Source organism: Chelonoidis abingdonii, chromosome 1 (assembly GCF_003597395.2).
Source record: "Chelonoidis abingdonii isolate Lonesome George chromosome 1, CheloAbing_2.0, whole genome shotgun sequence".
Taxonomy (NCBI): Eukaryota; Metazoa; Chordata; order Testudines; family Testudinidae; genus Chelonoidis; species Chelonoidis abingdonii.
In genome coordinates, this window is record NC_133769.1 from 321787763 (window position 1) to 321809869 (window position 22107).

Sequence of the window (22107 nt, forward strand, 5' to 3'; positions counted from 1 at the left end):
AGGACCCACCAAGTAGAGGAAGGAACTTTTCACAGATTACAGTTTGTGCTTCCCTATTAAAAAGAGAAATATTGGAATTGGAAAAGGGGTCATGAAAAGTGGCAAAAAATGTAGGCAATATGCGATATGGCTGTCCATAGTGGAAGATTAATGAAACTGGGGCTTTCTCACGTGGAAAGAGACGACTTGATGGGAGGGATATGAAAGAAGCTATAAATCATGTACTTGTGTGGAGGAAAATAAATAAGGGAAGTGTTATTTACTCCTCTCCTAGCCAAAGACTAGGGTCACCATAATGAAATAATACAGCAGGTTAATATACTAAGACATAAAGAAGTATGTCTTACACAACACACAGTCAACCTGTGGAATTCCTTGACAGAGGATATTGTGAAGGCCAAGACTATAACAGGATTCAAAAAAGAATAAATTCCTGGAGGATAGGTCCATCAATGGCTATTAGCCAAGATGAGCGGGGATGGTGTCCCTACCCTCTGTGTGACAGAAACTGGGACTGGGCAACAGGGGATGGATCACTTGATAGTTACCTGTTGTATTCATTCCCTTGGGGGGACCTGGCAGTGGCCACTGTCGGAAGACAGGATACCGGACTAGATGGACCTTTGGTCTGACCCAATATGGCCATTCTTATGTTCTTAAGATAGCTCAGTGGTATAAATTCCTATAATTTGGATCTCTCCTCTTTCTCTCAATGTGATAATTGGTAATATTGTTCAGATGTCTTGAACCTCATAGGCTAATGTTCCTTACTACAATGGAACTCAAAGAACCACAGTCAGTATGTATACTGCTCATATTTTGTGGTTGTCTGTTCTAGTCATCATTTAGCAGTTTTCTTAGTGGTATAATATATAACATTTTTATTGCTAGATATTCTTGCCGAAATCTATTATCTGGCATTCTGCATCTTGGAACTGAGTTTTATAGTAATACATAAGTGTTGACTCCCTTTTTCTTTATATTATTGTGCATAGAATCAGCATTTACACCCAAACTGTCTTGATCCTTCATCAGTCTATATCAGACAGTGGTGACGGGAAATAATAGAGCTTTGCCAAACATTCAGAGTCCCATCTGAACTTACTCTGAAATCACCTTTTACTTCTTCTCTGTTCTCCTTTGACTGAGCCTAGCCCTGTGACCAAGAGAGTCAAGAGACCTTTTTTCACTGTTTCTCTGTGTGAGTGGGGCTCTGTTCCTGTAGTAGTCTCTGATTTGGTTGAGGGGGGACAAAAAGAAAATCAGGAGAAATTCATGCGGTTTTATTTTATAACTTATGAAGCCCACTTGAATCACTGTGCAGTCAGGAAACGGTGATGCTGTGTACAGAAGGTGGGGGTGGGGTTGCTTGTTTTTCCCTTCTCCTTTGGCTGAAATTCCATTACCATCTCAATCGAAGTGGAAAATTATTATTTTTTTCTAATCGTTTTTAATGTTATATACCTAGCCCTATACCCTCAGCTGCAGCTGACTTAGTCTTTATGTATGGAAGTGGCCATTCTGGGGTGATTAATTCCATTATTTAGTGGAAACTGTTAGCTTACATTCCCGCTTGGAAAACTAAGCTGTAGTGTGGCAGCAGAATCATGTATATAGACTTTGAAACAAAGTCAAGACCTATTAATCTCATTGTCTGTCTGGCAAAAAGAGGCTTAGTAGTACAATAGTGTTAAATTCCTCAGTGGAAACTTAGAGAAGCTCTACACTACCAGTTAAGTTGATCTAACTTACATCGCTTGGGGGTGTGGACCCCCCCCCGCCAAATGATGCAAGTTTTGTGCTGTCTACACCAGTGCTATGCCAGCAGGAACTTACACTTCTCACTGAGATGGAGCAATTATGCCAACAGGAGAGCGCTCTCCTGTTGGTATAGAATGTCTTCACCAGGTGCACTGATGTAGTGCTACAGTGTAGACATGCCCTTACTCTTTTTGTCTAGTACTATTACAATATTTGAAGATAAAAGTTGCCGCACACTGGTGTGTGCAGCAGAGGCGTCTGTCCCACGTGCTTGCCTTTCCAGGCCACAGTCTAGCTGCATCCATTGTCATGGGCATACATGTTTTAGTATCCCTGTAGGATCTGCGAAGTGCTAATACCATGTTTTTGTCAACAATAAATCTAGCTGGGCGCCTTCATACCTTAATGGATCTTGCGATCCGCTTGAGGTCTGCCATGCCAGCAGTCTGCGCAGAGCTGGGACAGCACACAGGGAGAACATGCACGCACAACAGAACATCTAACCACAATATACATTAAGGAAAGTTCTCTTAACTAGATATTTCCTTGCTTTTCAGGGACTGTATGTGAGGGATTTGCACTTGTCAGGTGAACTAGACTGTATTCTAATAGTTTTGGGTGATGAGATCCGTCTGTATTAGTGATTTGCATAGCACCTATTAACAGAGCTGTTCCTTGGGTATGGCAAATCGGGGAGACTGCCCTTGAGCCCATGATTTGGAGGGCCCCACTCTTCAATAAAATCAAGAGGAGGCAGTGGGGAGAGGAGTCGGGTGGGCGAGTGGCATGAGGAGACAAACAGGGAGGCGAGTAATAGGCGGGCGAGGAAGATCCCATGTACCAGAACCTCCCCTTTCCCCCAGCGCCTCCTGCTCACTGGTGGGCCTCCCTGATCAGCACCTCCCCCTCCTTCTCAACACCTTCCGCCTGTCGCGGATCAGATGTTTTGTGGCATCAGGATGCGCTGTGGGTGAGGGGGGAGGAGCAAGGGCACAGCATCCTTGAGGAAGGGGGAGGAACTGGATGGGGAAGAGGCAGGGTGGGGGCAGGGCAGGAAGAGATGGGGCGAGGCAGAGTGGGAGTGGGAAGAAGCAGGGCAGGGTGGCACTTTGGGGAAAGCGGTAGAGTGGAGGCGGGGCCTAGTTGGAGTCACAGGGAGCACCCCCTGGCAGATTAGAAATTCTGCGCCTATGTCCCACACCCCCCTAGGGATAGCCCTGCCTATTAATGTAGTATCTAAACACATTTCCTTCCTCACTGATCAGCTGGTGTGGATGTGTATTCAAAGTATATACTATACACTTACAGATCATTTCTTTTTCAGTATGCATCATTAGTGGCATTAGTTCTATAAAAAACAAAGAATTTGACATGTTATATTACCTTATGTTTTAAACCTTGACCTAAAGAACTTCGTGTGTTTGACATGTGCAGAAGGTTTTTGGATCTTCTTTTGATGTAAATATATTAGTATGACATTTCTCTCACAGTTTCTAGTGGAAATACAATTGAAAATTTTACTCTGGTGTATTACTGGTTTCAGCTAGCTATTACCTTTTTAGAGCAGAGCAAATGCATTCTGCATTTCTGCTTATCACCGGTACAAGGTCTCCTCATGGCTCCTCCAGACACATCAATTCCTCCTCCTATCCACTCCTGTAGCTTGAGGTCCTGAAAATTGTTAGGATAGCCACTAGAAATATACTTGATTACATCCCTTGTTGATAGATATGGTACAGTTGATTATTTGTGCTTGATTCTCCTTCTTTCTTGTCTGAACTACGTCACAAGTGCCACTGATTGACTATAAAGATAAATGATATACATATATGCAGTGTGTTTTGGCCAGTGACACCAAAAAGCTTGTTCGTTTCTCTTAAACAATTTGGAAGGAACCTGTGTGGAGGAAGATGGGAAGACAGTCCTGATGCACAAATAAATTAGTGGATCGGTTTCTGTTAAATTAAGAAAGTGAAGTGATGCTGTCATGTGAACTCAGTGCACACATGGCTGCAGAATCTTCTAATCCTGTCTGGGCTAAAAAGCCTAAATCTTTGTTTGTTTTAAACTCTGTGAAGTGTCTGATGACGAAACTTGTTACCATTATGACTGTAAGCCCTCCGCTTTCATGCACATACATTATATCCATCCTCAGGCCAAGAACCATTTTGCAGGCATGAATGCAAGAGCTGTGTGGGTGTATATAAACTCTAACCTGAACAGCTTGCTGTGTTCTCAAGTGGGAGGGTAATTTCGCCCCTTCGTTGATTTTACTGTTGTCTCTTATGAGCAAATAGTGCCATTTCCCTCAACCTATGATGAATTACATGTGCTACAGGGTGGATTGTTCCTCACCAGAGAGTTAAGCAGGAGCAACAACCTTGCTTCATTTTCCTCAAACCTTTCATGAGTGAGAGACACCTGCATCATATCAGACATATACTCTTAACATTTTGAGATATAAAAGCAGTCTTCTGGTATGTTCTCCTAGAAAATACATCTTAGACTGATAGAAAAACACTCACAACGCAGAAGCAGCAAAGAATCCTGTGGCACCTTATAGACTAACAGACGTTTTGGATCATGAGCTTTCGTGGGTGAATACCCACTTCATCAGATGCATGCTCATCTCCAAAACATCTGTTAGTCTATAAGGTGCCACAGGATTCTTTGCTGCTTTTACTAACACTGCTACCCATACTAACACTGCTACCCCTCTGATCCATCACAACACTGCTACCCCTCTGATACATCACAATGCAGAGGGATCATTTACAGAAAAACAATGGATTATAAAATCTTCAAAAGTAAACTGTAAATTTTACATGGTCTCTGTGCCATGAAATATTTCTGTTCCATGTACCTGCAGTAAACATAATATTTATGAGTCAGGGTTACTGCAGTATTGTATTCACTGTAGAGTGGCAAAAGCATGGATTTTAATGGGGCCCTCTGTACAGATTCAATAAATTCTTCCCTCTCCCATAAAACTTATTAAGGGGAATAAATATAAGCATGGGTTAAATGTTTATGCTTTCTGTGCTGTTTTTGCAACATTTCTTTCCTAGTTTCCTTAACTGCTAACTTGTACAGCTTCTTTGTCTTTTAGAATGTCGAGTGGTGAAATCTACTTCCTATACCAAAATAGCTTCGACATCACGTAGGAGCACCACTAAGAGCCCGGGTCCATCTAGACGCAGCAAATCTCCTGCCTCTACCAGCTCAGGTAAAGCAAAGAAGAAATGTTTCCTACTAGCAAAAACAAATGCTTTTGAATGCAATTGGTAAAATGTTAAAATCTGTTTGTTTGTTTTTTGCAAGATACTGTACATATACAATACTTTACACTAAAATGTCATGTTTTGTATCAGACAGTTACCTCGGTTTCTGAGAGACCATGTTTATTTCCCAATCTAAATTGTAGAAAAATACCTGTATTGCAAAATCTTAAATACCACAACATGGTAACTACTGTTATAGTTAGTCATGTTTGTTATAGTAGTGCCTGACAAGTGGCTGCTTTTATAGCTGCTCCTATCAGCTGGAGTCTCTAGCTGTTTCTTTTCCAACAACACGTGAGGGGAGGCAGGGCACCCCTATATCCCAGTGCTCCCAGAATGGGAGAGGTCTCCTGTGCACAAGTCTAGAGGTTGTTGGGGAAAGGGTGGCCTTGCTGGGCTCCATTTTTATTCCATCCCCCCAATGCACAAATCCCCCTGGTTTGTGCTGTTTCTGCAGCTATACTACTGGCTGGAGTGTCTGGCTGGTGTTCCTCTCTGCAGTTTTTCCCCAAGAGAAAAGTAAGTAATTGGTTAGCTTTCAGTGGTGACCAATGAATATGCAATTAACATTTCTTAATAGTGGATATGCAGATATGTGTACAACGTAGAGTTGCCAACTCTGACTGAAGCTATTCTGGGAGATATTTTTTTTCCAACATGATGTAATGTCATTTTCTTAAAATCTCCCTGATTGCTTTCAATCATCACCGGGAGAGGGATGCCAATTCCAGGAGACTCCAGGCCAATCCTGAAGGGTTGGCAACCCTTTCCAAAGAGAACACACGAGATTGCAACCTGCAAATAAAGCCATAGAGTAATTCTTCACTTAACTTTGTAATTATGTTCCTGATAAATGCGACTTTAAGCGAAACGATGTTAAGCGAATACAATTTCCCCATAAGAATTAATATAAATAGCAGGAGTTAGGTTTTAGGGAATTTTTTTTTTTTTGCCAGACAAAAGGCATTATAAACATTTTAAACAATTTTAAACAAGCAATTTAATACAGGTATGAAACGGGCTGGCAGCCCCCCTATCAGTTCCCCTATGACTGTCTCCCCCCGAGGACCTCCTGCCTGCCAGCGGACCCCGTGGACCAGCGCCTTCCCCCTGCTCTCCCCGTCTCCTGTCCGTGGCAATCGGCTGGTTTGTGGCACTGAGGAGGCAGGGGGGAGACTGTGCATTGCATCCTCACTCCTCTCCCCAGCCTCCTGAATGCCACAAACCAGCTGATTGCCATGGGCAGGAGATGGGGAGCAGGGGGAAGGCGCTGATCCGCAGGGTCCACCGGCGGGCGGGAGGCGCTTGAGGCGAGGGCATAAGGAAGCTGATGGGGAGGGGGCGGGGCGGGGCTGCCAGCCATGGACAAAGCAGGTGGCCAAACGACGTTATAGTGGAGCATTGCACAACTTTAAATGGAGCATGTTCTGTAATGGAGCAGGGATGTAACATCAAAACAACATTAAGCGGGAGGACGTTAAGTGGGGAGTTACTGTACCTTATTATACCTTAAAAACCTTTTGAAAATTAAAATGATGAGCATTTCTTGCCTTGTGTCTAGTGTGAAAAATATTTATTAGTATATGGTGTATTTTATCTCTAAGGGTCCCAGATTGCTTAAACTATATATCGGGATTAGTTTATTCACTGATGAACCCTGTTTAACATATACCTGCCAGATAGCCTAGTTTGGCTGGGAAAGTCTGAGGGTTTGAACAGCTTTCCCAGTGAACTATGTGGTCAGCTTAGGTCCAAGGAATATGATACCATAACAGCAGCAGAAGTAGAGGAATCCTACAAAGAGGTAATGAGAAGAACTAATGATATAGGGAGTAGAATTAAATAATTTTTATAGTGGACAATTATTTATTCAGACTGTGTAAGGAACAGTTTTTTAACCCAACGTGCAAAACCCAACAGAGTGGATTTATTCCTTGATCCTGAACATAAATTGAGTACCATGCAATTTATAGGTGTGGAGAATAAAGTTAAATCAAACTTTAAAAAGTGAGGGCCTGTTAGCTGTCGTATTGGCTCTCCATTGACATTAAGGCTATACTTATGGATGGAATTAGCTTAATGTGTACTTCATTAATCTGTTCATCAACATTTCTGTGCAAAGTCACCGTTCTTCTGTGCACAAATTACAAAATAAAGATCCCTCTGGCAGACCTCAAATCTTGTGGTGTATTTAGAAAAAATATTCTGGCAAAAATTTTTACATATTGGCAAATATGTTAACACAGTATGGTTTTGGACATGAGGGTAATAGCAGGGTTGGCCAAAAGGCAAGAATTCTGTATTGTGAAAGAATTAAAACTTGCAATTTATTTTTGTTCCAATGCACGACAAAAATGAGACTTGTGAAGTTTTGAGACACAAACTGACCCACTCCAAAATAGCCAATAACCAAATGGTTAGGGCACTTATCTGAGATGTGGGATGCAGAGGTTCCAGTCTCTGTTCTGCCTAATTTGGTATCTGAGTCTTCTACATACTAGGTAACCTCCCCAGAGGATGGGATGGAGGGTCCTGCTATCTTTTTCTGTTGCAACTGTTCCACTTTGTATAAATAATTATTTATTAAGATAGAAACACTAGCCATTTAAATTACATACAGAAAAGAATGTTAAGGTTGCAAAGTCAAGCACTCAGAAATTAGGAAATGCCAGAATTTTCCCATGCAATCTTAATTTGGCCTACTTGTGCATATAACAGTCTTTAATCACATGATCACATACTATTTCCACAGGACCCCTGCCTCATTCAGTGCACATGATGGATGGTGCTCAGGAAGTGAATCAAGGCTTTATAATAAATTCAGTGGCAAAAAAGTAGGTTGAAGCAAATTTAAGGTTGTTTAGTGGTATGTCATCCCCTTGCAGAACACTGAGTTGAGCATAACTCAAACTTCTGAAAACCAGGAAATGCAGCATTAAGGCTGCCCATGTAATCTTAAGTGTACCCTATTTCAGCAATGTTCCAGGACATGATTAACACACACATCTTTTGTCTGCCAAGCTCTCAATTGCTGAATTATACAACCTCCTTTTACAACCCGTTCACTTTTACCTACAAGATTTCATCTAACACTATTAAAGGACAAAGAGGGAAAAATTGCCTCCAGTTTCCCTATTGATGTTCTTCCATGCTTATTAATTCCTTTCATGTTGTGTCTGTAGCAATAATTCGTACACTCAGCCAAATGAGAAAAAAACAATTCACACCTTCTGGACACACATTCATGGAGGATAGGTCCATCATTGGCTATTAGCCAAGATGGACAGGGATGGTGTCTCCAGCCTTGTTTGCCAGAAGCTGGGAATGGGTGGCAGGGTGGATCACAGATGGATACCTGTTCTGTTCCTTCCCTCTGGGGCACCTGGCATTGGTCATTGTTGGAAGACAGGATACTGGGCTAGATGGACCTTTGGTCTGACTCAGTATTGCCATTCTTATGTTCCAAACCTCTGATGTGGTGCAAATCTGCTCTCTTACATTGTATGGGCTGTACAACTGGAATAAAGACCAGATCATTTCTGCCTGAGCGAATTGCTACAATGTCCAGTAGATCACAACCTCTTAAGTCATCATTTGGGTGCTGCAGAATGGGTAAAACACAATGTTAACGCAGGCCGCCTCTCTCCACCCAAATCACCAATCCCCATATCATGGTGTACTCCTTGCTCCTCCAAACTTCTGTATTCTTCTTCAAGTAGATGCAGCCAGCTATCCTGCTTTGGTGTATGTCTGTCCTGCACACCTGAGCAGAGAACTTTACCTTGCAATAGCTGGTGGGATGCCACTCGCACCCTGCAGCTCTGGCTCCTCCCCTGGCCATATAAGGGCAGCACTATCCCAGCCTCCTCAGTTCCTTCTTACTTCCCATGGACAGAGTCGGAGCTGCGTGGTGTTCTTCACCTTGCACTTTCTGTCTCAGTCTCTGAGAAAAATTTCTTGTATATAATAGTAGTATCTTCAATAAAGTTTAGTATTAATTAGAATAGTTGGCTGCCCTACACGGTGCCCTCACCAGGGTTCAAGCATTGTCTGTTGGGGGGCAGGGGGAGGGCAATTCCCAACAGTGATCCCCTGTGACGCTGTACCCCATAATGCTTTATGGGACTATGACATAACTGGAATATGTTTTGTGCTGCCTGTGCCATGTAATATACCTCTATAAAGGTTATGGTCTACTATATCTATTCATCCTATTTGTATACATATATCATTTTGTATTTGAGGTTAAGAATATTGGCTGTATACTGGCTTGATTTCTATGTAAGCTTTGTGAGGCATTTGGTCAGCTTCTTTAGGAAGGAATTTGCAATGTTAAGGACCCAGTCAGGAAGCACTTGGGGAACAATGCATCTTGGAATGCTCCAATCCACATAAGAAGTCTTCCTGGAGACATACAAGATACCATGTGGACAATGGCTTCTGCCTGTAAAGACTGTTAGTCATGTATGGACATGTGACTTGCCCAGGTCACTTCAGAACTCCATCTTGGAGCTGGACTTTGCATAGGAGAGAGGAGGGAGTCTCCACCCACAAGAGAAAGTGTATTTAAACCCCTGGGAGATCTCTCCATTTTGTCTTCAGCTGACTAAAGAGAGAGCCTCTCCACCTCCCAGGATAATTGGAAGAAACTGGAACAAAGGGCTGTGACTACAAGGGGTGTGAGTGATTGCTGGACCCAGGCTAAAAGGAGATTAGTCTGTAAAAGGGAGCGTTCTGGAACTAGTGAGGATCTTATCGGTATTCAGTTTGATTAGACATAGAATTTGTGCATTTTATTTTATTTTGCTTGGTGACTTACTTTGTTCTGTCTGTTACTACTTGGAACCACTTAAATCCTACTTTCTGTAGTTAATAAAATCACTTTTTACTTAATACATACTCTGAGTTAGTTAATAATACCCGGGGGAGCAAATGACTGTGCATGTCTCTCTATCAGTGTTATAGAGGGTGAACAATTTATGAGTTTACCCTGCATAAGCTTTATACAGGGTGAAATGGATTTATTTGGGTTTAGACCCCACTGGGAGTTGGACATCTGAGTGTTAAAGACAGGAACACGTCTGTGAGCTGCTTTCAGGTAAACTTGTTGCTTTGGGTGAAGTAATTCAGACCCTGGGTCTTTGCTGGAGCAGATGGGAGTGTCTGGCTCAGCAAGACAGGACGCTGGAGTCCTGAGCTGGCAGGGAAAGCAGTGATAGAGGTAGTCTGGGCACATCAGGTGGCAGCTCCCAGCGGGGTTTCTGTGATCCAACCCGTCACATCCCCACATACGGTGCTTGTTGTGTTTTGGTCAAGAGTGGTGCTCCATCTGCAAGTCATTCACAAGGAGGCCTCAGGTGGTGAGAGACTTGTGGCTGAAGCAGCACCTGCTGGAGCAGGCCATGAGACCCACTTAGGCAGTGAGGCCCTTGTCTGTTTAATGGTCATCTTGAGATTCAACCAGTAATGCTGCTCCGCACTTGTGCTCTGCCATCTTCCCCAAGAGGAAGAAAGATCATTCCCCCTCCTCTGGTATATTGAGGAAGAAGTCCTGCAAAAAGCATTCTAGGACTCTAGGACTCAGGGTGACTCTTCATTGACTTCCAAGAGGAGTGCTGAACAGCACCATACTCCCTCTGGCACACAGGATACAGGTCCATGTAACTGCTCCCTGATACTGTACTGAAGGCTCCAAGAGCCTGTATTGTCAACTCTGGTTCCAGCTATGTTGAGTTTGGTACCAGTGATGTCAGCACCAACAGCGGCATAAGACCTGCTTTGCTTCTCAGTCTCAGACTCGCTACAGATTCAAGAGTTCACTAGTGCCGTGGTTTCTACGGCCTCATCTTCCATTGTGCCACTAGCATCTTCTGGCCATGTCACAGAGCTACCAGGCTCATTGGAACCACAGCTCATGCTTCCTTGGCCTCAGCTTTTGAGTTGAGGCCTATACTGGGCCCAGCACAGAAGAATCCTTTAACATCAAGGGATTCTTCAGCATCATCATTGTCGTGGCGGCACATCCCTTCATCGAGCTTGGTACCTCCCTTAGCCTCAGTACTGGCACCTCTCCTGGTACTGGATGGAAGTGTGTATCATTCAGTACCCCCACTGCCAATCCCCCATTCCTCTTTGGCACCAATAATGCCCCTGTATTGGGCTTCAGATCTATCTGATTGTTGTTTGCCCTGTTGGCGTTGACTCCCCCGTTGTCATCAGAGAACCTCCAGGACTCCTCAAGATGTCGCTCAGGATTGTCCTGTCCCTCATCATTGGATAGATGCCAGAGAGAGCCCTTAGATCACCATTGGTACCAAGACTGGCATCTGTCCCATAATCAGGACAGGGTCTTTTGGCATGGTGCCTTCTAGCCACTAATCCTTTATCCATAAGCCTAATGGCCTTCTTGGAGTCCATAGGACACTCCTCAGTCCCTGAGATATGACTTGACCTGCTCCAGAGCTAGATCACTGGTGCCAATGGTGGCTCCTGCTCCCAGATCACCTTAGCTGCAAGCAACTGTTGAGCTTGTTTCCTCTGGCCCTTCAGGATTATTCTGACCAGATCCTGTGGTGCAAAAACAGGACCCATTGTCAGCATAGCATACCACTTCCTTGTCCTCCATGGATGACTCTACTGTGCTAGAATCCTCCTCTCCCTTGGTACCGGAGGACATTATGCTTCAGGAGGTCCTAATATGCCTTATGGTCTCTACTTTGGTTATGTGGGTGGAATTCCTGCGGGAGAACATGCATAAGCCTCTGGATATTCTCCAGTCACCAGCTCCAGAGAGAGAAGCCCTCCCAATAAATGAGGCTCTCTTGGAACCTGCAAAGGATCTCTGGGAATGCTCCAGCTTCATTGTCTCCCATAGCAAAGCATTTGAGAAGTGGTACTTCATCCACATGAAGGATTTTGAGGGCTTACATCCGATGTGCAACAGACCATTGAGGACTTACTATTTGATGGCTGGGTTTTGTTTTCAGAAAAAACAATGAAACCCCGCATTCTTTAAAAGACTCCTGAGCTACTTTGCATACTTTGGGAGTATATAATCTAGCCATGAAAAGAAGCCACTATAGCAGTCAGCAGCAATATCACTAGCAGCATTTTTTTTTTTAAATCAGTCTTCCCTTCCCAAAGGAGTAGTCCTGCTGCCTTATAGGGTCTGTGGCTCTTTCTGAATGTCCTATAGTTCTGGGTTTAACCAGCTGGCTCATCCCCACTACTCCCCTGGCATCCAGCAGGTTGGAATGGGTGTGGTGAATGAGACCGGGGACTGTTGGGAAAGAAACTGTGATTTCTCTTTAGGCAATTGAATGCCATCCTGGATAATTGGTTCCTATTTTTGCCTCTGCCACAGAGTTTCCATGTGATGCTGGGCAATTCGCTTAAACAAAACTTTTCACAGGTGACCACGAATTATGAGTTCTTCATTATCTGGGGGACCAACATAAAAATCTGTAGTCTGATTTACAGAATGGTGGCTGAGCTGTCACACTTTCAGACGAAATCAGTGAGAGCTACGTTCTGAACACAAATAATGCTGTAAAATGGTAAGTTCTCATAAAAATCCAGTCCTCAGCATCTCAAATCAGGCACTGAAATTCGTGGAGACTTTTGACCTTAATTTCTATATGCGTCAGTTCCCATCTGTGTAAAATTGGAATAATACCACCTAACCTCTAGTGGTCTTTTGAAGTTAAATCATTAATGTTTGTGAAGCACTCAGATGCTACAGTACTGAGTGCCACAGAATAGCTCATAAGAAAATTAATACTTGTACAGTAACTCCTCTCTTAACGTCCTCTTGCTTAACGTTGTTTCGATCTTATGTCCCTGCTCAATTACAGAACATGCTCCATTTAAAGTTGTGCAATGCTTCACTATAACGTTATTTGGCTGCCTGCTTTGTCCACAGCTGGCAGCCCCCCCATCCGCTCCTCTAATCCCCTCACAGCACCTCCCACCTTCCGGCAGACCCGCAGATCTGTGCCTCCCCCCAGCTCCTGCCTGCAGCAATCAGCTGGCTTGCAGCATTCAGGAGGGAGAGGGGAGGAATGAGGACTCAGCACGCAGGCTCCCTCTCCCTCCCCTGCCTCCCAAACGCCACAAGCCAGCTGATTGCCATGGGCAGAAAAGAGGGGGGAGCCTACCTTCTGAGTCCTCGCTCCTGCCCCCTCCCTTCTGCCCCCTGAATGTCTCAAGCCAGCTGATTGTCGTGGACAGCAGGGAAAGGGAGGAATGAAGATGCAGCATGTGGAGTAACGGGGGGGGGAGAGAAGAGGCGAGTTAAGTTTGGGGGAAGGGGTGGAGTGGGGGGGCCAAGGGTTGCGTCCCCCACCCTTGGTGCTTGCAGAGTAGGGGAAGCTGCTGCTGCTGCGCAATGTGCTTCTCCTAGCCTACAGCACCTTCAGCCTCCTTGCCTGCCTCATTGTCTCCAGTGCCAGTGGGCTGTGCCTGTGTGCGGCAAAGAGGACACCTCCAAACTATAGTACAGTATTGTACTGTATGGCAAAAAAAAATGTCTCTGGAACCTAACCCCCCATTTACATTCATTCTTATGGAGAAATTGGATTCACTTAACATCGTTTCACTTAGTTGCATTTTTCAGGAACATAACTACAATGTTAAGTGAGGAGTTACTGTATTCAGAGTGTGGTTTGATTAGTGTGCAGTAAGTAAGGCACAAAGCTATACACTGAACAAAAGGATAAAATGAAATATAGGGTAGCTGCTCATTCAGTGAGCACTGCCCATCCTGTGTACTGAATGAGGCAGAGGTCCTGTGTGGGGGGAAAGAACTGTGGGATCATCTAACTAAAAACGGTATGACAGTGCATATACACAAAGGGTCTGAAATCGGAAATGCCAGATTTAAGGTTGCATGAGAAATCTTAACTTTGAAAATTTAACATTCTTTTAATGTAGTGTTTTTGTATGTTATTTCCCAGATTTTCAAAAAAAGCAACCAGAAAAAAACCTGACATTTCTTCATGTGGAACCTTTAGAATCCACAGCACAGACTTCTGCCACTTGAGCTAACAGAGTAACTGATAGCATAGTGGGTTGTCCATCTCTATGTGAGCCAGCTGCCAGGGAAGCCCGACTTTTAGCTGTCAGATTTCACATCCGTGGAATGTAGAGACTCAAGAACCCTGAGTTTTATTCTAGGTTCAGAGGGAAGTGTACTGTAGTGATTACAGACCGTTCTGCTCCATTTCCTACAAGCCCTGTCTCCCTTGTGCCCTCATTTTGATACTAGGTCAGGGATGGGCAAACTTTTTGATTTGAGGGCCACATCTGGATATGGAAATTGTATAACGAGTCATGAATGCTCATGAAATTGGGAGTTGAGGTGCGGGGTGGGGGGTAAGGGCTCTGGATGGGGATGTGGATCCTGGGGTGGGGCTGGGCATGAGGGGTTGGAGGTGCAGGAGGGCGCTCCGGGCTGGAACCTAGGGGTTCAGAGAATGCCAGGGGGATCAGGGCTGGGGCAGAAGGTTGGGACACGGGAGAGGATCAGGGGTGCAGACTCTGGGGGGCGCTTACCTCAAGCAGCTCCTAGAAGCAGAGGCATGTCCCACCTCCGGCTCCTGCACAGAGGCGCTGCCAGGCTAATCTACGCACTTCCCTGTTCACAGGCGCCAGCCATGCAGCTCTCATTGGCTGTAGTTCCTGGTCAATGGGAGCTGCAGGGGCGGCGTTTGGAGCAGGGGCAGCATGCAGAGCCCCCTGGCTACCCCTATGCATAGGAGCTGGAGAGAGGAAATGCCGCTCTTCTGGGAGCTGCACAGAGCGGGGCAAGCCCCCAGCCCCACTCCCTGGAGGGAGCTTGAGGGCAGGATTAAAACCTCTGGAGGGCTAGATGTGGCACCCGGGCCATAGTTTGCCCATCCCTGTACTAGGTAGACATCTTGCCCGTTTTCACTCCCTCTCCCAAAGCATGGGGATAGAGCTTCTCAATGAGACATTTATAAGAATATTAATGTCAGAAAATGTCATTTTTCCCTAACTGATTTTGATAAATTACCACATCGTTTTCGCTGAAACTTTCCAAAACAATTCAGCCCAAGTTAGACAGTTGGCATGGAAAATTTGTATAAACCATTAAAGTTATAAATAAATAAAAACAGGATCTTATGTTGGAAAGTTTTAAGCAAAGCTATTTGCACCACCTATGATTAGGAAGTGATTTCCATAGGAGCAGTCAGATTGCCGTACTGAACAAAATGGATAAAGTTTTCTTTATATTTTTAATGGGAGAGAGTTATGTTTTCCTTAGGTTGTCCTGACAGAGCTATGTTTTGTTATTTACTGTTCTTTATTTTTTTAAAGTAGCTTCTGAATTATAATGCCTTGCATTTGACCTTTAGCAGAATTAATTGCTTGTCTGTTTTATCACTGCCCCATTTTATCTGTAAATAGGATATAATAAGAAATACCAGAGACTTGAATTTGAGGACATTATTTAAAAAACAAAGCCTATCAAAGAACAATAATTATTTGCAACTATCTTGTACAAAATCTCAGACAATAAAAATTTGCTGTTTTGTTTTTTTTTTTTTGTATTTTTTGGTTTTTTTACAAATGTTTCAATTAGTACAGCAAATAGCAATTAAGCTATTCTTGGAAACGTGCATGAAGTATCTTAAGAAATAAATTTCTATCTTAAGTCTTCCTTAGTCACTAGACTTGTATGTACATTCATTTTGGAGAAGAAAAAATCAGCATAAAAACAGGAGCTCACACTTTTATTTCAGCTGTAAGTTTGGAGAAATAAATTTTGCAGGGGGTTAGAAGAGAGAGGTCACCCATAAAGTAATAAAAATTCACCATAGAGCTGCTGCCTCATTGCCACCATCCTCTCTGAGACAAGGGATTTTACAACTGCTTAAGACATGGTTAAAAAGCCTGCTCATGGTATGTAGGTAAGCGTTTAATGGAAATGGAAGCAAGTGCTCCTTCAGCTTCATGATGAGTCACATAAATTAAAACAACCAAAAATTGCACTTGGATTTTCACAGGAATTACAGAAAGTTTTCTAAGTACAAACTTCTGTATTTTTTTCAGTTTTTCAGTAGCAAGAGGTGTAATAAAATCCAGTGTAACTTAGGTGGTACCTATATCTTCTGTGAAGAGGACAAGGTTCATAAAGAATTTATACAGAGTATTATATTATCTAGTGGTGTGTGGTCCAGCAAAGGAATCATATACCAAGTTTAAACCAGTGCCAGTTTAAAATTGTATACATCTGTAAACAAAATAGGGCTGTAGCGTACACAAATGGGATCTTAATGAGAGCTGAGGTAAACAGAGTGCTGTCTTGTACTGTGTCAGAGGAGAGGTGGCTGTGTTCCATTGCAAAAAGGGACATTTTCATTTGCTTTGAGATTTCATTCTTAGCCATCCGAGAGACCACTCTTCTTCAACCACCTTGGTCAGGTATATCTCAAGAAGGCCTTTTAGGTCCCCATGGCAGGGACTTGACATATCAGATTGTCTTTAGTGGGATGACATATTTATATCCACACTATTATATTTAGCTAACATTTTTCATAAATGTGCTGAAGCACAACTCTCCCTGCAACCAGGGGTAGAAGCCTCTAGAAGTGGTGAAGTAATCCTGCACTCTCAGGGATATCAAGATCAGTTTTTACTTTGATCCTGGGTTCTTTTAATTTCTTACTTATACTAATGGTATTCAGCATTTATCCTGAAGAAATTAAAAATTATCATTTATATAACGTCTATATACATAATAAAATCAAGGCTTAAAATGGGGAAACAGATATTTAGACTGGGATTTTCAAAGGAGCCTAAGGGAGTTAGGTGCCCAGATACTATGGAAACTAAGAGAGAGTTGGCTTTTAACTTAAAAAATCCTAGCCATAATCAGTTAACCAGACTGATTTTTAGGCCAATTAGGCAAAACACCTGAGAAGACAGATTGTTCCTACTTTCTCAATAGCTGGTCACCAGGTTTAGCTAATTTTTGCTTGACGCACTACATGGAGTTGGCAGTCAAAATTCATAGATACCTGATGAACTCTGGTAAAAAGCAGAGAGGGAACAAGGGCCAATTATTCATCTTCATAGCAAAATATCAATGCAGAAAAATATATCACTTTTTGACTCCACTCTATAAGAGTATTTACTGCGCACATCCTTATGCTTTGGGACTGACAGTGATCCATTTCTGGGATTTGTGGATTTAAAAATCCCCATGGACACTCAGGAGCCTGGAATTATATTCCCTGAGGAGGGATCCTATCTTTTGTTGGGCTGAGACTGATCGTTACCACTGACATTCCTAGTCTATTGATTAAAACACTGCAATAATAGTCTGTCTTCACGGCTCCCTCACCCTGAGAAAATTGTTTTTATATTGAGATAGCTGGCTTGATGAAAAATCCTGGTAGAGATGAGACAGAGGTGGTTTTTACTCTGTAACTAGTCAAAATAAACCTGATACTGATCCGGGGGTTTGCCTTGACTAGCTACATCAAGGTAAAAATTACAGTGCCATGTCTCCATCTAGGATATTGCATGGAGATAGCTTATTTGATGAAAACACCATCATTTTGCAATGAAGGCAAAGCCTAATAGACCTACACACAATGAAAATACAATAACAGAAGGGAAAAAAACACAGAGTACATTTTGTTCCTTAACTACTTTAAAATGATGTAATCTCTGAGAGAGAAAGTGTTTGTGAGGAAGGAGAGCAACAAATTGCAGACGTTAGCAGAACGATGGGTTCATGGCTACGCTACATGAACAATACATGTTATTGAGACAGTTGTAAAAAAAAATGTTTAAACTTAGACTGGTATATGTTTAAGATGTGAATGTGTAATCTATTCTGTTCTGGAAAAAAGTCTCACATAGCACCCTTCTCTTCCTCTTCTCACACACACTTTTTGTGTTTAGCAAACCTGATCAGTGAGCACAAAATAATCAGCCAAACAAACATGTTTTACAGTGTACAAGCTGTTCAGACCTCAACAGGCAAACTTTATAACTAGAGTATGATTTCTGGTACAGTATGCTGGCAGTGCTAGGTTCTCAAGGAGGCACTTAACAACTTTAAGTCTTATTCATTTTTCTTTTTTAATTAAAAATGTACAGTTTTTTAAAATGAATTATTTACTGCACTGTGCAGGCAAACTCCTCTTTTGTTTACGATATTATCCCTTGTTGTTGTCAATGGTAATATTTTTGTATATATCTATAGCACCATATGTGTACCCTGTCTTTTTATTAGTCTTTAGAGCATGAGTCCTTGCCCTGAAGACCTTCCAGGGTTAATCAGGCATAACATAGCAAGAGCTGACAATAAGCAAAGGGTTTCACATCTACGCATGTGCATACATATATTCAACGCAGCCAAAATCATTTAATAGTTTATTTAGTTATTGATATGTATTTTAGCATGTTAAATTTTAAACAAATAAACCTTGATTCTTCTTCAAAGAGTGTCCCCATGGGTGCTCCACTATAGGTGTTAGTGCCCCCCTGCACTTGTAATCAGAGATTTGTGGTAGCAGTGCCTGGTTGGGTCTCACATGCGTGGCCACCATCTGGCACTGCCTCAGGCAGTTATCTGGCACTGTGTGACCAAACCCCACTCAGTTCCTTCTCCACCGCCTTTGGCTTGAGTCAGAGCATTTAGCAGCGCCTCTGTGCCTAATCTTATCAGCATAGTTTTCATTAGTTAACTTAACAAAAACTAAGTGTAGTTAATTCTTTTCTCCCTGTTTAATTTCTTTTCCCTCCAAAATACATTTTTCCCCCCTTGGACTAGAAGTTTAGGTTTTCATTATTAACCTCTAGAGTAGAGTCTTGGGTTTTCCTGGGTGGGGGGTAGAGAAACACTCCTCTGAGGGGAATGCCCGGTTTTAAACACTGTCTTACACGCAGACTTTCAGTACCTGTGTCAGACTAGCACTCAGTGTGTTTGCTGCCTCAGCGAGACACACAGACCTCAAAAGTGCTCACACTGCCACAACCTAAAAGCCTGGACCATAAAGGTGAGAGACTACAACTTAAATTCCTCCTGATGGAGAAGTCTCTCTGGTTGGCATTTGATGCTCAAGCTATGGATCTCCCCCTGCACGGGCCAACTGCAGCCTCTGACAGAGGCCCTTCCTCTGTGGTTCAGACTAAAGACCCCTCCACCAAGAAGGTTGCAAAAAAACAGGCTACAACTTCCCCAGCTTGGTAATCTGCCAAGAAACAGCATTCTCCAAGCTGGAAACACCATCAGTATAGACCTCAGTGGCCTTCTCCACAACTGAAGTAGTGGCACCTTCCAGTGCAATGAGACAAAAAGACCCAAAGCAAGCTACCTCTGACACAGGCAGTAAGGGAAAACCAAAACCCCATGCCTCAACACCAGCAGAGTTGACTGGACACTTGGCACTGAATGGCTCTGCATCGCTGTAAACCATGGGGCTATCTTTTGCCAGCATGACACATGTAACGACACCGACAACCTTGCTGCAACCATCAGTACCAACTGCTACACCTTCAACGGCACCGATGTTAACAGCACTGCATTGGTTCCTGCATCAGAATGACCTAATGGTCACCTCAACACCAGAATCTCACCACTATTCTCACCACTGATGTCACTTGGGGTCAGTCAGGACCAAGTCACTTCACCCCTCCACTTCAATCTGCTCCTCCATTCTCAAGTGACGAGAAGGATGAGGATGAAGGGGAAATATGTTCTTCGCACCATTCTTCCCCGATCCACCACCAGCCAGACCTGATCCACCACCGCACAGGGGATATTATACTGGGCCCAAAAATTGACACTAGTACAGGCACCCATGCATGCCACCAATGCCTCTTCCACCACAGTGGTCTTATTGGAGCCTTTCGGCAGCATGCCCCCACAACATCACAAACCTCCCAGCCCCCCTCTCCCCGATGGATGAGTACACATCATTCACCCTGACCTTCGGTACCGAGACCATGTGAGCCTCCAGAAGAGATGGCCAGAGAGGAGGAAGAGACCTCTGACCAGGAGATGGCACCAGCAACCCACTTTTCATCATCTACTCCTGATGACACCATCATTCCCCCACCTCCCACTATGGGGGATGATTTCAAGAACTCTACGAGAGAGTTGTGAGCTTATTGGACATCTCTAAGAAGTCCAGGAGGCACAACATAAACTCCTAGACATCTTACAGACATCGACCTGTTCCAAACTCACTCTACCAATGAATGATGTGATTATGGTACCAGTTAAGTCAATTTGGCAGACCCCAGACCTCAGCACAATCCCACCCAGGTGCAAGAGATCTGACAAAAATACTGTGTGCTGGTGAAGGGAACAGAGTTCCTCTTCTCACACCCCACACCAAATTCCTTGGTGGTGGATGCAGTTAATGAACAGGGCAGACAACACCCCAAAAACATGCTGTATGACAGAGACTGGAAAAGGCTTGACCTCTTTGGACATAAGGCCTACTCCTCAGTGACTCTACACCTTAGGATTGCCAGTTATGAGGCATTACTTACCAATATGACCTCATGGATTACTCAAAGCGATCAGACTTTATTGAATTTGTTCCTGAGGAGAAAAGAGAGCAGTTCAGGTCCATCATCTCTGACGGTCAGCTTATAGCCAGGACAATATTGCAGGTGCCCTGGACTCCGCAGACACAGCAACGAGGTCTGCAAACACCATGGTAGTGATGAGGAGATCATCTTGGTTACATCTCTCTGGGTTCCCCGCAGAGGTGCAATCGACAGTTAAAGATCTTCCATTTGAAGAGCCTAACCTCTGCAGCCAAAACAGATTAGTCCCTCCACACGCTCAAGGACTCAAGGGTGGCGTTGAAGTCCCTGAGCATTTATACACCTAGGATCAAGAAAAGACGGAAAATATTATACTTCACACAGATTCTGGTCCACGCAATACACGCAACTGCACAGACAATATGAATAACAAGGGAGGAAACAGAGATCCATGAAGAGACAACAGCCTCACCTCAGTCTACTACGTCTCAACAACCGCACTGAAGGCAGCAATTTTGAGCCTTTGGTTGAGGGCCTGAGACCCCCACATCTTTTAGCACTGGAACCACCTACCATCTCTCAGCCATTTGGAGGTCACCTGACTCCCTTTTACCCAGTCTGGCATCCATCACAACAGACAGATGGGTACTAGAGATAATCAAGACTGGATAATCCATCCCATTTAGCTCCATCCCCCCCCAACCATCCCTCTTCAGGGACCCCTCTCATTAACATCTACTGCAACAAGAAGTAACCCACCTCATACACCTTGGGGCAGTAGAACTGATACCAACAAAACACAGAGGGAAGGGCTTCTATTCACGTTATTTCCTCAAACAGAAAAAATGGGAGGGTGGAGACCCATTCTTGATTTACAGTGACTCAACAAGTTTGTGAAGACCCAACACTTCAAGATGGTCACATTGATTGCCATAAGTCCAGCACTAGAAAGTGGGGCACAGGTTCTCAGCCCTCGACCTTCAGGACACATACTTTCATATAACTATACATCTATCACATTGAAGATTCCTCAGATTTGCACTAGGAGCAGATCACTTTCAATATAAAATTCTACCTTTCGGCCTCTACATTGCCCCTTGAATATTCTTGAAGGTCCTCATGGTTGTAGCAGCCTACCTCCACAGAAGGGGAAGCATAATATTCCTATATTTGGATGACCACTTATTGAAAACACCACTAGCTCTCTTTACATGCTTAAGCCTACAAATAAATGCACAAAAATCAACACTAACACCAGCGCAAAACCTACAATTTATCTGTGCCTGCCTCAATTATCCCAAGGCTACAGCCTCTCTACATGACAATGGTTCACGACTCTGTCATAGTATCTTTCCCCAATCTGAACCTTAGAGTCCAAAAAAATGAGGTACTAGCATGAATTCCTCTAAGCTTAATTACCAGTTTAGATCTGATACGCTGCCACCAATCAGGACTTTGAGTGCCTGATAAACTCTGGTCTCCCCAAAACCTTCCCTGGGGACCCCCAAGACCCAGACCCCCTGGATCTTAA

At 43.6% G+C, this 22107-nt stretch overlaps 1 protein-coding gene across 2 annotated transcripts in view; it reads left to right on the top strand.

Moving 5' to 3' along the window:
* LOC116822027 (serine/threonine-protein kinase DCLK1) overlaps positions 1 to 22107 on the top strand; it is a 354967-nt gene that overhangs the window by 246385 nt on the left and 86475 nt on the right. For both annotated transcript variants that reach the window (XM_075061628.1, XM_075061629.1), the window contains exon 3: positions 4871 to 4987. In XM_075061628.1, coding sequence (XP_074917729.1) covers positions 4871 to 4987 — 117 coding nt within the window. The remainder of the gene's footprint in view (positions 1 to 4870; positions 4988 to 22107) is intronic.